The sequence below is a fragment of the Centrocercus urophasianus genome, unplaced genomic scaffold, assembly GCF_019232065.1.
Source record: "Centrocercus urophasianus isolate 14NV4802_14NV808 unplaced genomic scaffold, USGS_Curo_1.0 seq_5, whole genome shotgun sequence".
Lineage (NCBI taxonomy): Eukaryota > Metazoa > Chordata > Aves > Galliformes > Phasianidae > Centrocercus > Centrocercus urophasianus.
Window position 1 is genome coordinate 9,798,320 of NW_024885088.1, and position 19,471 is coordinate 9,817,790.

At 43.3% G+C, this 19,471-nt stretch overlaps 1 protein-coding gene across 2 annotated transcripts in view; it reads left to right on the top strand.

Annotated features, from left to right (window-relative positions):
- Window positions 1–1,039: 1,039 nt before the first annotated feature.
- Window positions 1,040–19,471, top strand: part of CD9 (CD9 molecule) — a 29,486-nt gene continuing 11,054 nt past the window's right edge. Inside the window, exons 1-2 of one of the 2 annotated variants that reach the window (XM_042835116.1) lie at window positions 1,040–1,176; window positions 18,979–19,081. In XM_042835116.1, coding sequence (XP_042691050.1) covers window positions 1,111–1,176; window positions 18,979–19,081 — 169 coding nt within the window. In that variant the 5' untranslated portion in view covers window positions 1,040–1,110. Of the gene's footprint in view, window positions 1,177–17,408; window positions 17,578–18,978; window positions 19,082–19,471 lie in introns of those variants that run through there. The other variant, XM_042835117.1, reaches the window with a different exon arrangement.

Genomic DNA, 19,471 nt, shown 5'->3' on the forward strand with positions numbered 1-19,471 from the left:
ACTTCTAATCATGTTCTATTAGAGAGAAATTAATATTGGTAGAACTCAGTTTTCTTTCTTATCAGATTCAGAAGTTTCCCATTAAAATCAATTGGAACATCCCTGAAATTCAATAAGATTTGTATAGCAACTAGGGTGAAATAAGGGCATGTATACAACTAGTAAGTATGGATCAGTTGATAGGCATGCACTTATCATACCTGATTTTTTTTTGAACAGTGTGCTTATAACTATATAAACATAATTCTATAAGTAAGGCAGAAATGACATTTGCCTCAGCTAGGCTGACACATTAAGTACAACTAAACCCATACTATGCTAAGTGGACACAGTGTTGTTCTGTACACTGAGAGCCTCTCCACTTGTTGCTAGGTACAGTTTTATCAAACAGCGTTTCAAGGTACATTTGAATCTGAGGATCAGGATGTCTCAGGAGCAGAGGCAAGCAAACTATGCATTCAGAGCAGCACAGAGTGTTATGAATTTTGTTTAACATACCCACACACACATAGGCATCCATTTTAGATAATCCCAGTAAGTGTCAAGGAGAAACTCCCTAAGTAAGTGCACTGTAACTTATGGACACTTGAGAGATGGCAAACTCCCGAAAAGCAGAGAGAAGGAGCATGCTGGCAGTGGATCCTATAGGTAGGGCCAGCAGAGCATCCCCTGCCAGCCTCTCCCGTTTTTATTCTCCCCAGGATCTGCAGGGCTTTTATCACTTGCACATAGTACCCGCATGGCCAACGCATGATACAGACCCCAAGTGGGACACCTGCTTGCAAAACAAGGTTCCCGACACATCGAAGTAGTGTGAAACTGCCGTGCACAAAGGCAGCCAGGTAGTAGCGCTCCCTCTCCTCTGCCCGTCCTGGGAAAGCCCCCCCCCTCCTTCCCCCTGGCCCCCGGAGCCCCGGGGCTGCGGCAGGTGCAGGCAGCAAGAGACATTGAGCCTGGGCGTGGACAAGGGAGGGGAGAAGGCCGGGCTGCACGGGCTGGAGACAGTAGGCGGGCAGGGACTTGACGGGGCAGTACTTAAGGAGTGGTGCGTGCCAAAGCTGTTCTTTCTGTACTTGTCCTTACGTCTACTCGTTGCTATTCCTCAGCAGGATGCCTGTCAAAGGAGGCACTAAGTGCATCAAATATTTGCTCTTTGGCTTCAACTTCATATTCTGGGTAAGAGACCCGTGCCTGGATTCGGGAGGGGACCCTCTCTAGCGCTTCCCCGACGGGACCTCCCCCGGGAGGGAGCTGAGATCTGCTCTGACCGCGCGGAGTAGGAGCGGGAGCGGCAGCGGTTGTTGCAGTTTGTTTGTTTTGGGATTTGTTTCTTCCTAGTTCTTTTTCCCCTGCCCATAGAGGAGACACGCTGTGCTCTCCTCTGTCCCGTCGAAGCCTCTGCGGGTCGGGAGCGTCTGCCCCGCCCTCGTCGAGCCGGTATTACAGGGCTCCTGGAGTAGCGGCCAGAGCCGCGCTGCTCTCCCTGGAGCCCGTCCTGATTCGCCGGTTTAGAAACGGCCGGAAGCGTTCACGAGAGCCTTGCAACTAAGTGCTGAGGAAGGGTTGGGGCCGTCCGTGCTCGGGAGCGGGGCACAGTCGGGTGCGGCTTTCAGAGATTTCTTGTGCTGTCAGGAGGAGGCTGAGTAGAACTCACAGCCAGCTCATGTTTTCTTTTCAGTTTTTTTTTTTTTTTTTTTTTTTTTTTTTTTTTTTTTTTTTTTTTTTTTTTTTTTTTTTTAGAGCTATAGTTGGAAAAGACAAGCTGCATATCCTACTTGTGTTACTGTGTGATGCAGCTGGATGGGAAGGCAGCTTTCCCAACACTGCGTACCATGAAGCTGCTCTTCTTGGCAGTATGGAGGCTGTTTTGGTGTGCAGACTATTGGGGGTACTGAATTAAATCCTTGCAAGGTAGCATTTGAAGTCACTGTTGTCTTATGCATTAACTTTTCTTGGTGGGACCCCTGGGTAAAGCCAGAGCTTCTGCATCAGATCTTTGAGGCAGTGCCTCCTAAAGAAAAGCCTAAAATGATTCAATATGTAGTAGCATAGAACAAGTTGGAGTTGTATCTCTAGCATGGCTTTGGGTACAAATACCTCATGTGTACAGCAGTATTGAGAAGCATGACGTACCTTATGTTCAAGCTGCTGAAAGGACATTTGAATTTATTGGTGTTTGCCTTCTGGGAAAAGTATAGAGGAAACACAGTGTGACTTCCTGTGTGCTGGATGTGTAAGTGTGAGGGTAAAGGGAATTTGTTTGAGAAGCAATTCTTCCTTATTTCAAATAAAAAACAAATTTTCTCTGCTGTCTGCTGCTGCAGAGAACTGCATGTGTGACATTTTTATGCTCATCACCCTCTGAAGAGGAGAAAATAAATTAGAATTTTATAAAGATAAAGAAAAGATAGATAAAGAAAATCCTAGACTGTTTAGGATAGTGAGGAGGGAGTTTAGTTTGGAGGCATATAATTGCTAAAAAAGGAGCTGAACTGCATATTAGCTGAAGCCTCTCAATCAGTGAGCTGCTAAACTTCCTGTTGAGTCATGAAAAAAGGTTGATGCCTTCTTTGTCTAGTGCAGCCCTGCTGAAAAATACCTGGGAGTATTAGTAGATGGAAAGCTGGGTATGCATTAGCAATGCACCCTTGCAGCCGGGAAACTAACTGTACCCTTGGCTACACTTCTTTTGATGCAGACAGTAGGTCAATGGAGATGATCCTGCCCGTCTACTCTGTGCTGGAGTAATGCATCCAGATGTGGAGTTCTCAGTACAGGAGTGGTGGGTGAAGGAAATGCTTCTGGCCTGCAGAATCGTGTGCTGACACTGCATATGCCTAGGTAACTCTTGCAGTGAAGCATCTGCAACCCTAAAAGGCAGAATGGCCTTTCCAAGGGTAATAATGATCCAAATATGGGAAAAGGATGGGTAAAGGTCCTGTAAGAGAAGAATTTGAGGGAGATCTTAGAATGGCTTGAGTTGGGAGGGATCTTAAAGATCATCTAGTTCCAACACTTCCTACTGTAGGCAACTCTGCCACCTACAAGATTATGCATCCCAGGGCTCCATCCAATTTGGCCTTGAGTACCTCCTGGGATGGGGCATTTGTGACTTCTCTAGGCAACATTTAAGAAAGTCTTTCCATAGTCGTCTTATCTTTCTGGAGGTGAAAAATTGGACTGTGCATAAATAAGTGCCATTTTTATACCAAACCTGGAAGTCTGATCTACCACAGCCACAGAGGATGGAAGGAATGCCCGTTATAGGGACCTCAACAGACACAAAGTGTGGGCCTAGGTAAACCTAATGAGGTTCAACACAGCAAAGTGCAGAGTTTTGCGCTTGGGACTGAGGAATCCCAGGCATCCATACAGACTGGAAGGAGCAGTCCTTCCAGACAGCAGCCCTGCAGAAGAGGACCCGGGGGTCCTGATGGATGAAAAACTTAACATGAGCCAGCAGTGTGCTCTTGCAGCTCAGAAAGCAAATGGTATCCTGGGCTCCATCAGAAGAGGATTGGCCAACAGGAACAGGGAATTGACTGTTCCTCTCTACTCCACCCTTGTGAGGCCCCATCTGGACTACTGTGTCCAAGTGTGGAGCCCCCAGTACCAGAAAGACAGAACTGTTAGAGAGGGTCCAGAGGAGAGCCACAAAGATGATCAGGGGACTGGAGCACCTCCCCTACGAGCACAGGCTGAGGGAGCTGGGCTTGTTCAGCCTGGAGAAAAGAAGGCTGCAGGGTGACCTCATTGAAAGCATTGATACTGCAGGACAAGGGGAAATGGTTTTAAGTTGAGGGAGGGGTTGGGTTGATTTAGGTTGGATGTCAGGGGGAAATTCTTTACAGAGAGAGTGGTGAGGTACTGGAACAGGCTGCCCAGACAGATTGTGGATGCCCCATCCCTGGAGGTGTTCGAGGCCAGATTGGATGGAGCCCCGGGTAGCCTGGTCTAGTATTGGCAGCCTTGCTGTGGCAGGGGGGTTACAGATTCATGATCCTTGAGGTCCCTTCCAAGCTGGGCCATTCTGTGATCCCCAAGAGGAGTAAAAAAACCTTTGCTTTATTCTAGATAGCCCAAAGTTCTGTCATTCTGTTGTCCAAGAGCTACTTAACATTGTCTGCATTGCTATAGTTAGAGCCAGTGTGCCTCCTGAACCAGCAGAAAGTGCAGATTGCTTGAAGTGTGATGAAGTTCATATTTATTTTTAAAACAGTTGTCCTCAAAAGGACAAGTGAAGAATTTAAATGGCCTGCAACAAACGTACAGATATGTACAAACGGTATATTAAGTGACATATTATCTCTCTTCAAAAGAGATTTGAGAGAGAACAAGAGGAGACAATAAGGGTGTCAGGGATTACTAAGACCAGAAGTGGGAAACAGAGTTGAAGCTGTTTTCCAAGAAGATAAATGTCCATAAATGCTGGCAAGCCAAATAAAAATGCAGTAAGGCAAGCTGGAATTGAGCTTTACAGTAACTTGAAAAAAAAAAAAAAATAAAAAAAAAATCCAAATAAAATACTCCCTCTTTAGAGGCACTAGGACCAGGAGGCCTTCCAGAGTCCTTAAATGCAGTAGCCAATCCAGGTGTAAGCGTGTTAGTAGGAAGATACTGCAAAACTTGACTTTGCTTGGCATGTTTGAGGAACACGTGGGATGTCCTGTGGAATAACCTGTCCGTGACACCATATCCATCTTGGGATTAATCTCCTGATGGAAGAGTAGTGAAATAACAATAAAAAATGCTGACTAAAAACTTGCCAGAGTCGTAACAGTTATTTCAGAACTATAAATAAATGTGCTGTGCTTAGGTAAAACCTCTGGCTTACTGCTCACCTTAGGGACAGGGAACTGGAGTAGTAGTAGCAGTAGACATTATTTACAGCTCCTATAAAAATAGAATAGTGGCATATATGGTGCCTCTGGAATAGACTGAGAAGATTCTCTTTATAAAAACTTGGTGTACAGATGGAGATGTGATGTTATGCAACAAAGAATGGCTACTGTAAGGAATTTAAGATGCAGTTTGCTTTGAAGCCTTCAAAAGCCTGAATGCTGGAGGAGGAGTGAATGCTTATTACTACTAGTTTACTTTTTGTATGTCCCCTAGAAGTTTAAGGGCTCTTTGGGGATGCTAAGCAGTCCTGGAGTGACTTACCAGCATGATGCCTATTGACAAGAACTGTCAGAAGGAGGATCTGGGGAACTTACAAGCCTGTAAGCATGATTTTGGTATTGGATAAGGTCATGAAGCAGATTGTTATGTGTGTTCCCATGGCAAGTGCAGACAACTGGGGAATTTGGTTATGGATTTGTGAAAGACAGATCCTGCTTGACCAACTGGATCTCCTTCTGTGACCAGGTAACCAACCTAGCAGATGGGGGAAAGGTTGTAGATTTAGTCTACCTAGGCTTTAGTAAAACTTTTGACTGTCTCCCACAGCATTCCCTTGGAGAAGCTGTCTGCCTGTGGATTGGATAAGTGTACTCTTTGCTGTTTAAGAAAAAATAAAAAATAAAAATACCAGCTGAGCCCAGAATGGGATGGAGTTAAATCCAGTTGGTATCTGGTCACTAGTAGTGTTCCCCAAAGATCAGTACTGGGGCTAGTCCTCTTTATTGATGATCTGGATAAGGGGATTGAGTGCACCTTCAGTAAGATTGCAAATGGCACCAAGATGGGAGGAAGTGTTTATCTGGGGTAGGAAGGCCCTATGGAGGTGTCTGAATAGGCTGTATTGATAGTCTGAGGTCAGTTGCTTCAACTAGACCAAGTTCTGGGTCCTGCACTTCAATCACAACAACACAGTGCTGCGGAGTGTTGGGGAAGCTGCATGGAGAAAAAAATATGAGAGTGCTACTCAACAGGTGGCTGAACATGAGTCACCACTGGGCCCAGGTTGTCAACAAGGTCAATGGCATTGTGGCTTGTGTTAAACACAGCACAATTAGTAAAACTGGGGAGGTGATGTCTGTCTATACTCAGCACTGGTGAGGCTGTGAATCTAGTACTGCATTCAGTTTTGGGCCCCTCACTACAAGAAAGACATTGAGACCCAGGAGCTTGCCCAAAGAACGGCAACAAAGCTGGTAAAGGGTGTGGAGCACAAGTCTTAAGAGAAGAGATGGTTTGTTCTGGAGAAGAAGAGGATCAGGGAAGGCCTCTTTGCTTTCTACAACTATCTGAAAGAACGTTGTAATGACATGGGAGTGGACCACTTCCTAAGTTACTAGTGATAGGATGATTGGTAATACACCAGTGAAGATTCAAGTTCAGTATTTGGAGAAATTTCTCAAATGTGGTGAGATTGGAACAGGCTGCCCAAGTAAGTGGTAGAGTCACCATCCCTGGAAGAAAAGGGTAGATGTGGCACTCAAGGACATGATTTAGTGGATGTGGTGGTGATGGGCTGAATGTTGGATTACATCATCTTGGAGGTCTTTCCAACCTTAATGATTCTATTATTCTTTTCCAGTAGAGCTATCTCCATCTTTGCATAGCCTCTACTGCTCAACATGTGAATTGGGAGATCAGTCTGGGGAAATAACACTGCCTGCCCTGCTTTGTTCTGATGCCCTTCCCAGAAAGCACACACATGGGATACTCAGCTAGATTCTGAGCATAGCCAATTTGATAACTTTTATTTCTTCTTTTTTTTCTTGCTGTTTTGATCAATGTACTCCTACCTGGACTTGCACACTGCTATTCTGTCATAATGCTATCAACACTGGCTGTATCATACTTAGTAATAAAAACCATACTTTTTTTTTTTTTTTTTTAAAAAGTTCGAGATGGTGTGGGGGAAGGGAGATGTAGAGGTTTGTAAACAACTAATAGATTTTCACAGCTTGAGTCTGGCAAGAAAATGGTGGAAACTTCCCATAATGTGCCTTAAACCTGAGTGGTGTTCACTTTGCTCTGAACAACCTTAGTCTGAGCGTATGCCTGATTACCTCAATCTATGTTATGAATCATTGTTCCCACTGAGCTTCCATAGCTTGCTGGGCTGACATGGGGTAGGTGGCAAATAAATGTGAGACAGCTCCTAGTGCGACTGTGCGTACGGTCTTGCACCTGCATGCTATCCCACTGGCTTTCCCTTCCTGAACAGAAGTCAGGGCTTGCATCATTAAGCTTAAATGCCTGTTTTTTCCCTGGTGAATTTCCTGGCATACAAAGATGTCTTCTGCTACTGTGTTTATAACCATGGAAGTTTTACAGCATATGCTCAGAGTTCATGCAGTCTTTGCAGGGATTCACTTTCTTGCTCCTTTCTACAACAAGGCAACTGTCCTGACCAGGTTTTCTACTTGGAATCTTTCAGTTATAAACAAGTCCTTTACTCTAGGAGAGCTCCTTTTAAAGCAAGATTAGTTGGATCAGGCTTGGAGAGCTCTTCTTTGATAATTTGGAGTTTATCTGTGACTTTATTCTGGGCCACAATCCTGATGTTTATATTGCTCTTGAGACAGCCAGATCAGTGTTCTGATTTTGCTGTTCAAAGAAAATGTATAGGAACTGCTGAATCACTGCCTGAATCTCTGATTAATCACGTGAGGCAAGCAATGAGTCAGCCATAGGAGCACAGGTGAAGGCAATTCAGCTGTGATGCCAGAAGGCACAGAGCCTGGCTCCACCTCTCCTAGACCCATTTAAGAGCTGACTACCAGTGGGGAAGGATCTCTTTTGGAGATCCACTCCACTGGAGTTTTCCCGTGTGAGCCCAGGATACAGGTGAGTGTACCTATCATTTCTGTTTCCTGCTTTGGTGTAACAACTACATAGCCGAACTCTCTGCTATACCATCTGTATATTCATTTATTGTACGCCAGGTAGGCAAAATATACTAACTTTACATTATGTCCTTCCTATGGAATTTCTTTAAATGGTTCAAGGGGGAGGACGTTACGCCCCCCTAGATAAAATGATTCCACGGCAGATCCCAGGATTTGTGGGATCTCCCTATTATGAATTAGCAGTTAACATTATAAAATGGGGTCCCTTACGTGTTGTGACTTAGCAAAGATATACTAATGACGAAAGAAAGACAATTGCTGCTTCCATGATGGCATGGTCGCTATTAAATGCTTTAAATCATGCAGAAATGAGGAATAATAGTTTAGAAAATGAAAATCAACTTTTGAAAGACCGTATCAAAAAGTTAGAGCAAGAACTTGGCGTACTAAAAGGGAAGAAACCAATTCTGTATCTTCTATTAGGTCCAGTTCATAACATTCCAATAGACGATGACCAGACTCCTGAATCAGTAGACTTAATTGATCAGGAAAATAAAAAAATCTAAATTAAATCTCAAATCTGATTTTGACAGATCCACTAGAAGTCTGTCCTGTCATAACTTAGAAAACAAAAAAAATGTACGGGATAGACTAGCAGGGGTACTACCTGATCAGTGGCCTCCTGCCCAGACTCACTTGCACATAACAGCTGTATGCAGCAACAGAATTGATGGATTTAGTACAATAATTTTGGCAGAAGCCTAGAGAAAGTGTGCCAGCCTGGTTATTAAGACTGTGGGATTCTGGAGCAGAAAGTATTATGGTGAATGGCCTGGAAATAGCCAAGTTGGCCACCATGACTATCCATCCTGCTCTCAGGCAGAGGTTATATGTGGGCAACAAATATCCTAATGAAAACCATTCTAAAATAGAATGGTTAATGGTGGCCTGCTGTATGGTAGGGCCAAATAAATCTGGTATACCTCTACATACAGGGATGTGATTCTCTGTGGAGGATTTTCAAAATCATATCCGTGAATTAGGCATAAGGGAAGTAATTTATGAAGACACATTTGATGGCCTTGATATGGTCAAATTTTCAGCAGGAATGAGAAACTTAATTCTACAGCAAGCTCCCTCTCATTTATATGGTACTTGTAAAATCAATGAAAATTAAGATGTTATAATTACAAAATAAACAAGACAGTTAGGCAAAGCAGATTGTGATAATGAAAGGAGAATAGATAGAAAGCTTACCCCTATCCTGGGCTCACTTACAAAACTCCAGCAGAGCAGATCTCTAGAAGAGATCCTTCCCTACTGGTAGCCAGCTCTTAAATAGGTCTAGGAGAGGTGGAGCCAGACTCCACCCCTTCCAGCAGCACAGGTGAATTGCCTTCACCTGTGCTCCTCTGGCTGACTCATTGCTCGCCTCAGGTGATCAATCCATTCAGGCCGTGACTCAGCAGTTCCCATACAGTACTTTAATCTCTACATCAAATCCCCTGTGGCCTCAGAAGCAGTAGTCCAGCAGGCTGCCCAGTTAGTGGCTGACCTAGGAGAAACAGAACGCCTGCGGACCATGCACAACATTTAGACATTAGAAGAAGCCGAGGTCCTGCTGGTGACTAAAACCAAGATGCTGGCTACTTGAGCTCCTTGATCGGGACCCATAAGGGTTTCCTGAAAACAAATGTTTAATGATTTAATTTGGGTTGGGGTCCAATTTGCTAAGATTGGCCGCCAGCGCAACCATGTCCTTCTCCAGCTTTGAAGACAACTAAAGGATAATCAAAAATTTCAGAGCTACCCTAAGAAACCAAGGGTAAGGGTTATAGAGAGAATACCAATAACAACATGGAACCTAGAAAATTTCATTGTTCATAGTAGGAAAAAAAAAAAGCTGCCTCAGGTGTCTCAGGCCATGATGCCTGAGCCACCGGAAGCAAAAGAATTGGCCCTAGCACAATTCATGGTGTGACGAGGGATGTTAGTCCCCCTAGGGCCTCCAGATGGGACCAGAGGCCCTATGTAGAATTAACTATTTGTTGGTCCTGAAAAAATATTCAGAGTTATGGCATTAGTGGACACTGGAGCAGAAACATCAACTATCTACGGAGATACAACCAAATTTGATGGAGACAGAGTGACGATTGGTGGTTTTGGGGGACAGACTATTCCTGTCACCCAAACGTGGTTAAAATTGTGGGTTGGGCGTCTCCCACCTCAGGAGTATAAGGTGTCTATTGCCCCAGTTCAGGAATACATCTTGAGAATAGATATTCTATGGGGTGTGGCCTTCCAGACAACTGTGGGAGACTTCAGACTTTGACAGAGTTGTATCAGTATTCAGGAGGTGCAGGCAATATTAAGAGGCCATGTGAAACACGGGACTATTTACCTGCTGAAACTGCGCCGGATTACTAAAGTATGACAATATAGATTCCTGGGTGGGCAAGATGAAAGATCGAAAATGGTGCAGGAATTAGAAAAAGTGGGCATTATAAAACCTGCACACAGCCCATATAACTCCCTCTTATGGCCAGTGCGTAAGTTGGATGGCACGTGGAGAATGACAGTGGATTACAGAGAATTAAATAAGGTCACGCTGCCTATTCATGCGGCTGTACCCAATATTGCCTACCTATTAGACACATTGAGTAGAGAGATAAAAACCTATCATTGTGTCCTAGATTCAGCAAATGCATTCTTCAGTATCCCAATGGCTGAGGAATCACAAGATCAGTTTGCATTTACATGGGGAGGCAGGCAGTGGACCTTTCAGGTCCTGCCACAGGGGTACGTGCATTCACCAACATATTGTCACAATCTAGTGGCGCATGACCTGGCTGATTGGAAAAAAACTGATTATGTTAACTTATATCATTATATTGATGATCTCCTGCTGACATCTGACTCACTGGAGGCAATAGGGCAGGCGGCAGATTCATCAACCGCCTATTTGCAACAGAGGGGATGGGCTATAAATCCCTGAAAGGTGCAAGGTCCGGGCCTGTCCATAAAATTCCTGGGGCTGGTTTGGTCAGGAAAGACCAAAGTACTACCCACTGCTGTCATAGGTAAGGTTCAGGTGTTCCCAGTCCCTGCAACATCAAAGCAGCTGCAAGAGTTCTGAGGTATATTGGCTTATTGGCGTTCCTTTATACCTCACCTAGCATAGCTGCTGAGGCTGCTCACTGTACAGACTCTCAAAAAAGGGGGGAAATTGATTGGGGGGAAAACAGAACAGGATGCTTTCCAACAGGCAAAACTTGCAGTTAAACAGGCCCAGGCATTGGGTATATTTGATTCTACCCTCCCAGCTGATTTAGACATTCACTCAAGATGGCTTTGGTTGAGGCCTGTGGCAATGCCAGAGTTCTGTTTGGACCCCTATTAGTTTCTGATCTCGGGTCTGGCATGGAGCAGAAGAAAGATTCAGTATGGTTGAAAATCAGATATTGGCTGCTTATTCGTCATTACAGGCAGTAGAGCCAATAGCTCAAATGGCTGAAGTATTACTTAAGACCACTCTGCCGATTCAGGGGTGGGTGAAAGATCTGACCCACCTTCCTAAGACAGGGATGGCCCAAGCACAGACAGAGGCATGATGGGTCACCTATCTCAGCCAAAGGAGAAGTCTGTCTTCATCACCCTTGAAAGAAGAACTTCAGAAGATCATATGCCCAGTGACATATCACAGTGATGCACCATAAGAAACATTGGTCGCTCCACCAGAGAAGAGTCCCATTCAGGAGGGAAAATATCCTATCCCTGAAGATGCCTGGTACACAGATGGGTCCAGCAAGGCCAGCCCGAGCAAGTGGAGAGAAATAGCATATCATCCTTCCATTGAGACAATCTGGTTTGACGAGGGGAATGGTCAGAGCAGCCAATGGGCAGAACTGCGAGCCGTGTGGATGGTTATAACCAAGGAACCCGGTGATGGTATCTTGAACATCTGTACAGATAGTTGTGCTGTGTACTGGGGTCTCACTTTCTGGATTGCACAGTGGGCCATCCAGGAATGGACTATCCACGCCTGACCAATCTAAGGCAAATACATGTGGTTAGATATATGGAGTACAGTCAAACACAGGACTGTACGTGTCTACCACATTTCTGGTCACCAGCCCCTACAGTCACTGGGAAATGATGAAGCGACACTGGCCTGAGTTTGATGGATTGAGAATTCACCATCTGAGAACATTGCCCTCTGGTTACATCAGAAGCTATGGCATGTGGGACAAAAGACAATGTGGGCAGCTGCTAAAGCATGGCAACTGCCCATACAGCTACTGGACATCGTCCAGGCAAGCCCGGATTGCAGTGCTTTCTCTAAGATGAGACCAAGATCATTGCCTGAAACAACAGCCCATCTTGCTAGAGGACACAATCCTCTCAAGCGATGGCAGGTCGATTACACTGGGCCCATTCCTCGGTCTGAGGGGGCGAGATACGCCCTGACCTGCGTCAACACTGCCGGTGGGCTACTGCAGGCCTATCCAGTACCAAAAGCAAACCAGGCATATACCATCAAGGCACTCACTAAACTGATGTCTGCCTACAGGATGCCTTAAGACATTGAGAGTAACCAAGGGACTCATTTTACTGGTGCAACGATACAGCTCTGGGCAGAAGAAAATAAGATTGAATGGTGATTCTACCTGCCGTATAATCCAATGGGGGCAGGCCTCGTGGAATGTTATAACGGTATTCTTAAGGCTGCCCTGAAGACAGACTCCCAGTCCCTGCAGGGGTGGACAAAAAGACTCTATGAAATCTTGCGGGACCTGAATGAAAGACCCTGAGATGGCAGACCCAGTGCCCTGAGAATGTTGCAGACAACGTGGGCCACCATGCTTAGGATCCAAATTACGGGCACTGATCATCAGGTAAGACCCCAGATTGGTAATGAAAATAGTCTTCTGCTCCCTGACCCTGAGAATTTAGATCCAGGCTCTGATAGAATAAAATGGCCTTGGAAGGTGAAGGTAGGACCCAAGTGGTGTGGCCTACTTGCACCTTGGGGGAGATTGTTGGAGGCGGGAGGCTTAGTAGTCCCTGCAGTAATAGGTACGTGGCCTACTTTTGTGGTCAACACTCAGATCTTCATTGCTAAAGGGACTCCCATCATGTCCCAGTGGCAGATCAGGACACCCCCTTTGGTGACTGATATAGTTATGCAGCCGCAGACATCTGGCCAGAGTATGTGCTACAGGCGGCGAGGACATGCCCTAGTACAAGCTGAAGTGTTGACCCAGGATAGAAATACAGCCTGTATCTTGCCCTGGAGAGCAGACCTCCCCTCTTAGTACCTCTGAAACATCTGTATTACTCCCCATGAGTCTTTGAGCTTTCAGGATCACTGGACGGATCAGAATGCCATCAAAGCATTCCAGTGTTACTGTCAGATCACGTGCAACACCTGGTGATGGTCTACATGGGACTGATGGAACATAGGATGGACCTGCACCTCATGACTGCATGCCTCCAGTAACATCATCGAGCACTGGCCCATGAAAGAATATCAATGTTCACTAATCGTCACTCATCTTGAATTTTAACAACATGCGTCATGATGGAAATTTAAAAGCGTCACGATACATCGGATCTCTGTATTGGGAAAAGCTTAGCCTTTAGTCAACCTGATCATTGGTTTGTGCCGTGAAGGGGTGGAGTGTATGGGAACTGCTGAGTCACTGCCTGAACCTCTGGTTGATCACTTGAGGCAATTCATCTGTGCAATTCACCTGTAATGCCGGAAGGGGTGGAGCCTGGCTCCACCTCTCCTAGACCCATTTAAGATCTGACTACCAGTGGGGAAAGATCTCTTTTGGAGATCTGCTCCACTGGAGTTTTCTATGTGAGCTCAGGATATGGGTGGGTGTACCTATCATTTCTGTTTCCTGCTTTGGTGTAACAACTATGTAGCCGAACTCTCTGCTATACCTTAACATCTGTATGTTCATTAATTGTACACTTGGTGATAGGAAGAAGCAGAATTGTTGGATGAACAGGGAATATACATATATACATACAAGAGCAACAGGAGTAGGTTTTGTCTTCTCTAATCAAGTAGTCTAGTTGCCGAGTGTTGAGGTCAAATGCTGCTTTGGTTCAGTTTATCAGCTTTTAGTTCAAGCAGACACTAAGTCAAGAATGGAACTAGAGGATGTTGCCTTTTAGAGTTTAAGTTAGTTGCAAATACAGTAGGCTTCCTCCTGAATTGGAACTTCTGTGAAATGGGCGCTGATCTTGGCTGTGGCTCAGGAATTCTATAGTGCTGTTGCTACTCTACTGGAGTCCCATTTTACTGCAGTAAATATTGTGACTTTAATTTAGCCCACAGTCTTCTTGAGAACTTGGAAGTACTTCCTTTCCAGTATTTTTTTTTTTTTTTTTTCTTTCCCCTGTCTCAGAGTCTGGAAATAGCTGTTGCTTTATATGTAACTGCTAGCAGTCATTTCACATCTTCTAGGATGGTTTGGGTGTTCTGCTTTTTTTTCCCCCTCAGATCTTGAAGTAGAAGTTCTGTTGTGAATACTGATGTTGCAATTAAGGGTTTAGTTATGTTGAGCCTCACCTGTACTTCCTGTTTGTGGATGTTGCTTTAGAGATTACTGGCAGTGTACTGTTGGTGTGCCCTATGTAAAACTAGCATAACAGCCATATAGAGCCTGGCATACTTTTTTACATAAAGTCTTCTGTTAAATGAAACGCTGAGCAGGCAGCACTGAAAGCAGCTTTGAGATTTTTTTTTTTTTTTTTTTTTTTTTTTTTTGGACTGACTGTATTTCCACATATTGATTTACTTTCTGCTTGAGGTAGTGCCACGTACTTGATAGAAGTTGTCAATAGCTTTGGTGTAAATGCACTAAAATTGTATAAAAGAGGCTTTTTCTGTATAAAGGTGCTTTGAAGGGGTCTGCCATCTAAGCTACATCAGTCAACTATAAGGACTTGCTAACCTTTTGGACCTCAAGCAGGCTTTGTGCATAAAAAGGCAGTTTATTGGAAGATGTCTATAGCACTTGGCAGCTCTGTGGCTGCAGGGTTGTGCTTTCTCAAGGTGGGTCAGGATAACGAGTTCAGAAAGGACTGAACAAAGTGATCTTTGAGAAAGAGTAATTTAATCTGAAACAAGCTTTCCAGCTTCCTGAAATAGGGTCATAGTGTTCTGATACTACTATTAATAAAATTTTGAACCTGAGCAGCTCAAATAGTAACTTGATGTTTTCCCACCAGTGTCATTAAATCTAATGTCTCCCTTTGAAAACTTTTTACTGGCAGACTGTGAAACTTCAGATAGCTTTGTGAGGGAGAGGGAGATGATAGTGGAAGCAGCTTGATAATTTCACTCAGTGGCTAAACTCTAAGGTGATACTGAAGCCAGCCCAACTATGATGAGGAAAAGTATTTTCAGTTTTGCCTTCAGAATAGGTCAGCTGTTACTCACCTTAACTACAGAGCAAATATCTATCATGACGTAGATGCTTTGTCAGCGATGTCTTGTGACATTGAAGGCTAAAAGCATTGTTTTGGAGATGCAAGGCTGTGTCACACCCACAGGTAGATAAGCCCTTAGTTATAGGCTGGCTTGAGAGAAGTTTTAGTGGGAGATTGTGCTATGGGAGCCGCAGAACTGCAAAGGGAGGGGGGTGGAAAAAAGCTGGAAAGACTGCTTTTTTTTTTTTTTTTTTTTTTTTTTTTTTCCCTCTTGCAGCAGAAGGATGCATGTAGGAGCAGTATGTTTACAGCAATGGAAATGCCACTTTTGATACTACATGCAAGCAAGAAGCCTCCATTAAAGTAGAGGTAGAATAATCAGGGATTTTTATCCTTGTCCTTTGTCACTATAGAACAGAGTTAAGAAGAAATAAACTGGGAACTTTAAGATGCTTAATAGTGGTTATAGAAAACAAGAGGAGCTTGCAGGAATGTCAGTAGTATGCTTGTGCTATTTACATAGTACGCTTGAACTTACTGCTGGAGTTTTGCTGCCTCAAACTTGTTTCTAATACAGTAAGTAAATAATTTTCATTTTAATGACAGACTGTTCAGGCTGGTGAAACTGTCTCCCAGATACTCTTGCCAATATATTTTACTACAGTATCTTTCATAAGCACAAACAAGTTCATTTTTGTAGATTTAATGAACATAGAATGCTGGCTTCAGGAAGAGTTCTATTCTCTCTGTTAAATTTCCTGTTTCAGTGCAGCTTATTTGTACTTAGAAATATCTGGAATTATTGAACTTGCATGACAATGCAGAAATTCACCTGTTAAACTAAGAAAACATAAAAAAAAAAAAAAGCCACCTCTTAGCAGAGGACATTTAGCATTGGAGAGTTTAGCTTCCAGGCGTCCTGGGCAGGGGGGCTTAAATACCTTTGTCAGGGAGGAGAAATAGAACTACCAAAGCCACTTGACAGCTACTGAAGTAGCACCAGGAAGGAGAAATGCTTCCTAAGTGCCAATGGTAAGCTGAAGTCTGAGCAGTTGCTGCTGCCTGCAAGAGTGCAGTGGAAGAATACCTACTTTTTCCTCTGAGACACAAGTTAGTGCCCTATCTTATTAAACTTGTTTCAATGAAAGTAATTCCAGATTTAACTCCTTTTTTTTTTTTTTTTTAACCTTTGACTTTAAAATGTCCTTTTTTAGTTCAGTCATTGGAAGATCACAAACTGGAAAAACAAATTCACTTCCCTTAAGAAATGGAGGAAAAATTCACTTTTGCATGTATATCATGATGAGGGAGATCCCTTTTAATCCTGCAGTTCTCAGTGATACTGAGCTGATGCCCTGTGATTATCCTGTTATTTTTTTTTCTCTCAAGATAGCTATGTTCCAAAGGAGAAAACACCAGAGTGCCATTTGTTTCTAGTACTTCAGGTGTGTATTAAGCCTCTTCAAAATGATCCATATCAAGTATGTCAAGACTTCCTAACATTGATCATGCAATTTCTTTCCCCGAAGGATTAACAAAGCATTCCACTTTGCTTAGAATTGCAAGATTATCTACTTGATGCAGTGTTCTTCCTTCACAAATAAAGATCTGCTGGATTATAAATGCTATTTAAGTTGTGCAAACCTTCACTGTGCCCTGTTCTGTTTGCAGCACAGTCCTTGAGTTCTCTGCTTGAACACTGGAGCTTGTCGAACAGCAGAAATATGTAGCTGCACACAGCCAGGCACTCTTGAACTCTGCAATTCAGAGTTCTCAGGAAGCCATGAAGAGGCAGCAGGTTTTTCTCCTAACACTTCAGAATTGGGTATCTGTTAAAACTGAAGACCCCAGAAAGCAGGGCTCTATCAGGGAATTAAATGTTGGGTGACTGGAAAGTAAGCTGTAAGTATAGTTGGTGGGTTTTTTGGTTTTTTTTTTTTTTTTTTATCACTAAGCCTTTCTGGTGTTTGAGATTGCCAGAGATTTTCCCAAGCAATGCCGTTGCAGAGAGTGCTACATAGAGCAGGAACTTCTCTCCCTGCAATCCCCTTGGCTGCTTCTCTTCTCTTGAGATGGTGCAACTGTACAGTATGTAGAGGTGACACAATCTTATTACATTTAGTTATTGCATCAACGGTGTGATTTAGTTTTTCTGCCAGCATACTTCTAACAAGGGAGGCGCTCTCTCTGTGCAGGCTTTGTTCTTGCTGTATTATGTGTTATTACGTGTTAATGACTAAGCCTGCACCTATGCACATGGCACTAAATATCATTTGCATAGCTTTGGAAACCTTTGTGTCGGTTTAGTTCTGTGTGTTCAATTCATCTTTTTCCCAGCCTCAACCCTCTAGCTCTTCTCTTCTGCCTTTAGAGGAAGGCTTAGCAGGTAAGTGTCTGCTCTATAGATAGTGCTGGGTTTTTTTTTGTTTGTTTGTTTTGGTTTTTTTTTTGTTTTTCCAGCAAATTTGGCTTCTCTGAGAGCTGCCTGTCTCACTTTTACTCACTGGTACCTGAGCACTTGAAGACTTCAGTTAGAATGTTTTCTGGTGAGAATTTACAAGGGTGATACCTTCCCATTGAACCCTTTCTTAGCTTGATCCTTTATCCCCTATCAATCTTGAAAGCTTTTTTTTTTTTCTTCCCTTGATAAAGGTTAGGAGGTTAGAATAGATAGCTATAGGCAACGGGAGCATGCCTGCCTTCAGTAAATATGAATATTCCTGTCAGAGAACAAGTTCTCATTCTTTAGAAAGAACATAGGGCCAAGGGTTAGGCTTAGTGTCTGAGGGTGTTCACATGCCTTCTGTGTGAATTCTTTCCATATTCTTGTTTAAAGTTGGCACTTGAAAGTAAACACCTCCCCATTTTTTGGAGGCAATTCAAGAATGTGTTGCCTTCTAGAAGGGACTTCACAAAGATAAGGCTTTCTTTTTTTTATTTTCATGCATGCTCAGCTTAAATGAAGTTCTGTGCTTGCTAAGCTTTAAGCTTGTTGGTCTTCATAAAACTTTTTTTTTTGTATTGTGTGTTGGTATATGTATCATTCCTTCTTTTGAGCTGTTCTTTTGATAGTTAAATGCTATTCAGATAAAAGAAAAGCACATGCTTGCCACAAACACAAGCCCTGTGTCAAAAGGAGCCTAGAGGCATACAGGCAAAAATGGTATGTCACAAAGTTAAATATTACCTAAAGCTTAACTGTGTTCTTCTGGGTCAGCACACAGCGATGTTGCTGTTTTAGTAGCCTTTATTTTCTACTTTCTGTGGGTGTGATAACTTGTTGTGTCTTTGCTCATGCTTTACAAATGGGATTGTTCTTTCTAAACTCAGCACTGTGGTACACTGAACAGTGTTTAATGTACACATCAGTGTTTAATTTTTGCTGGCCCTATAATGCATGGTAAAGTGCTTTTCTTTACATTGTGCATGTCTTTCGTAATGCGTATGCAAGATCTGTTAGCCATGCAGTATCATTAGTCAGTTGGAATAAAACACGGGTAGAGTAGTCAGTGGAAAATCTGGTATTTGACACATCTGTAAACTTATGGTATTTTCAGTATTATAAAAAAAAAAAAAGCATGGCATTGTTCTCTTGTTGTACTTCAATATGCAAACAACTGTCAACAAGATGCCTCACATCAGGAAGTGACTTTAGTCTTATTTTGGTATCCCTGTCTTCATGCTGGTTCTGTCAACACCTTGTTAAATAACAGCACCAAATCCTTTGATTAATTCTGGTCTTGGTAGGATGAATGTATTAGTTGGTTTTACTTACTTGTTCCTACAGCTTGCAGGAACAGCAGTTCTTGCAATAGGATTATGGCTTCGGTTTGATGTGCAGACCAAAAGCATCTTTGAACTGGAATCCAACAACACGACATTCTATACAGGTAAGTTGTGCAGTAACTCAATGGGAAAGATCACTGTTTTGCTCATAGAGTCCCTGGCTACTTTTTTCAAGGCTAAAGACAAAACAGTCCTAATGAACATCTGTTGGGCTGAGAGTAGCTTGCTTTTGCTTGTGCTCTGAGCCTCTGTGCTAAGAGCAGCTGTGGTTGACTCTGCATGCTGTTGGTAAGCACTTGGGAACTTCTGATAAGCACAGGAAATGTGTCCTGCTGATGATTCTCTCAGATAAGTCAGTCAGATTTCACTCTAAAATAAGTTATTAGTGACATTAATAAGTACTTTTTCCCTGAATTGACAAGGCTTACAAAACCATAACTGCATCCCTTTCCATCTCTGAAGAAATATACACACTATTGTGAAATTCCTACAGC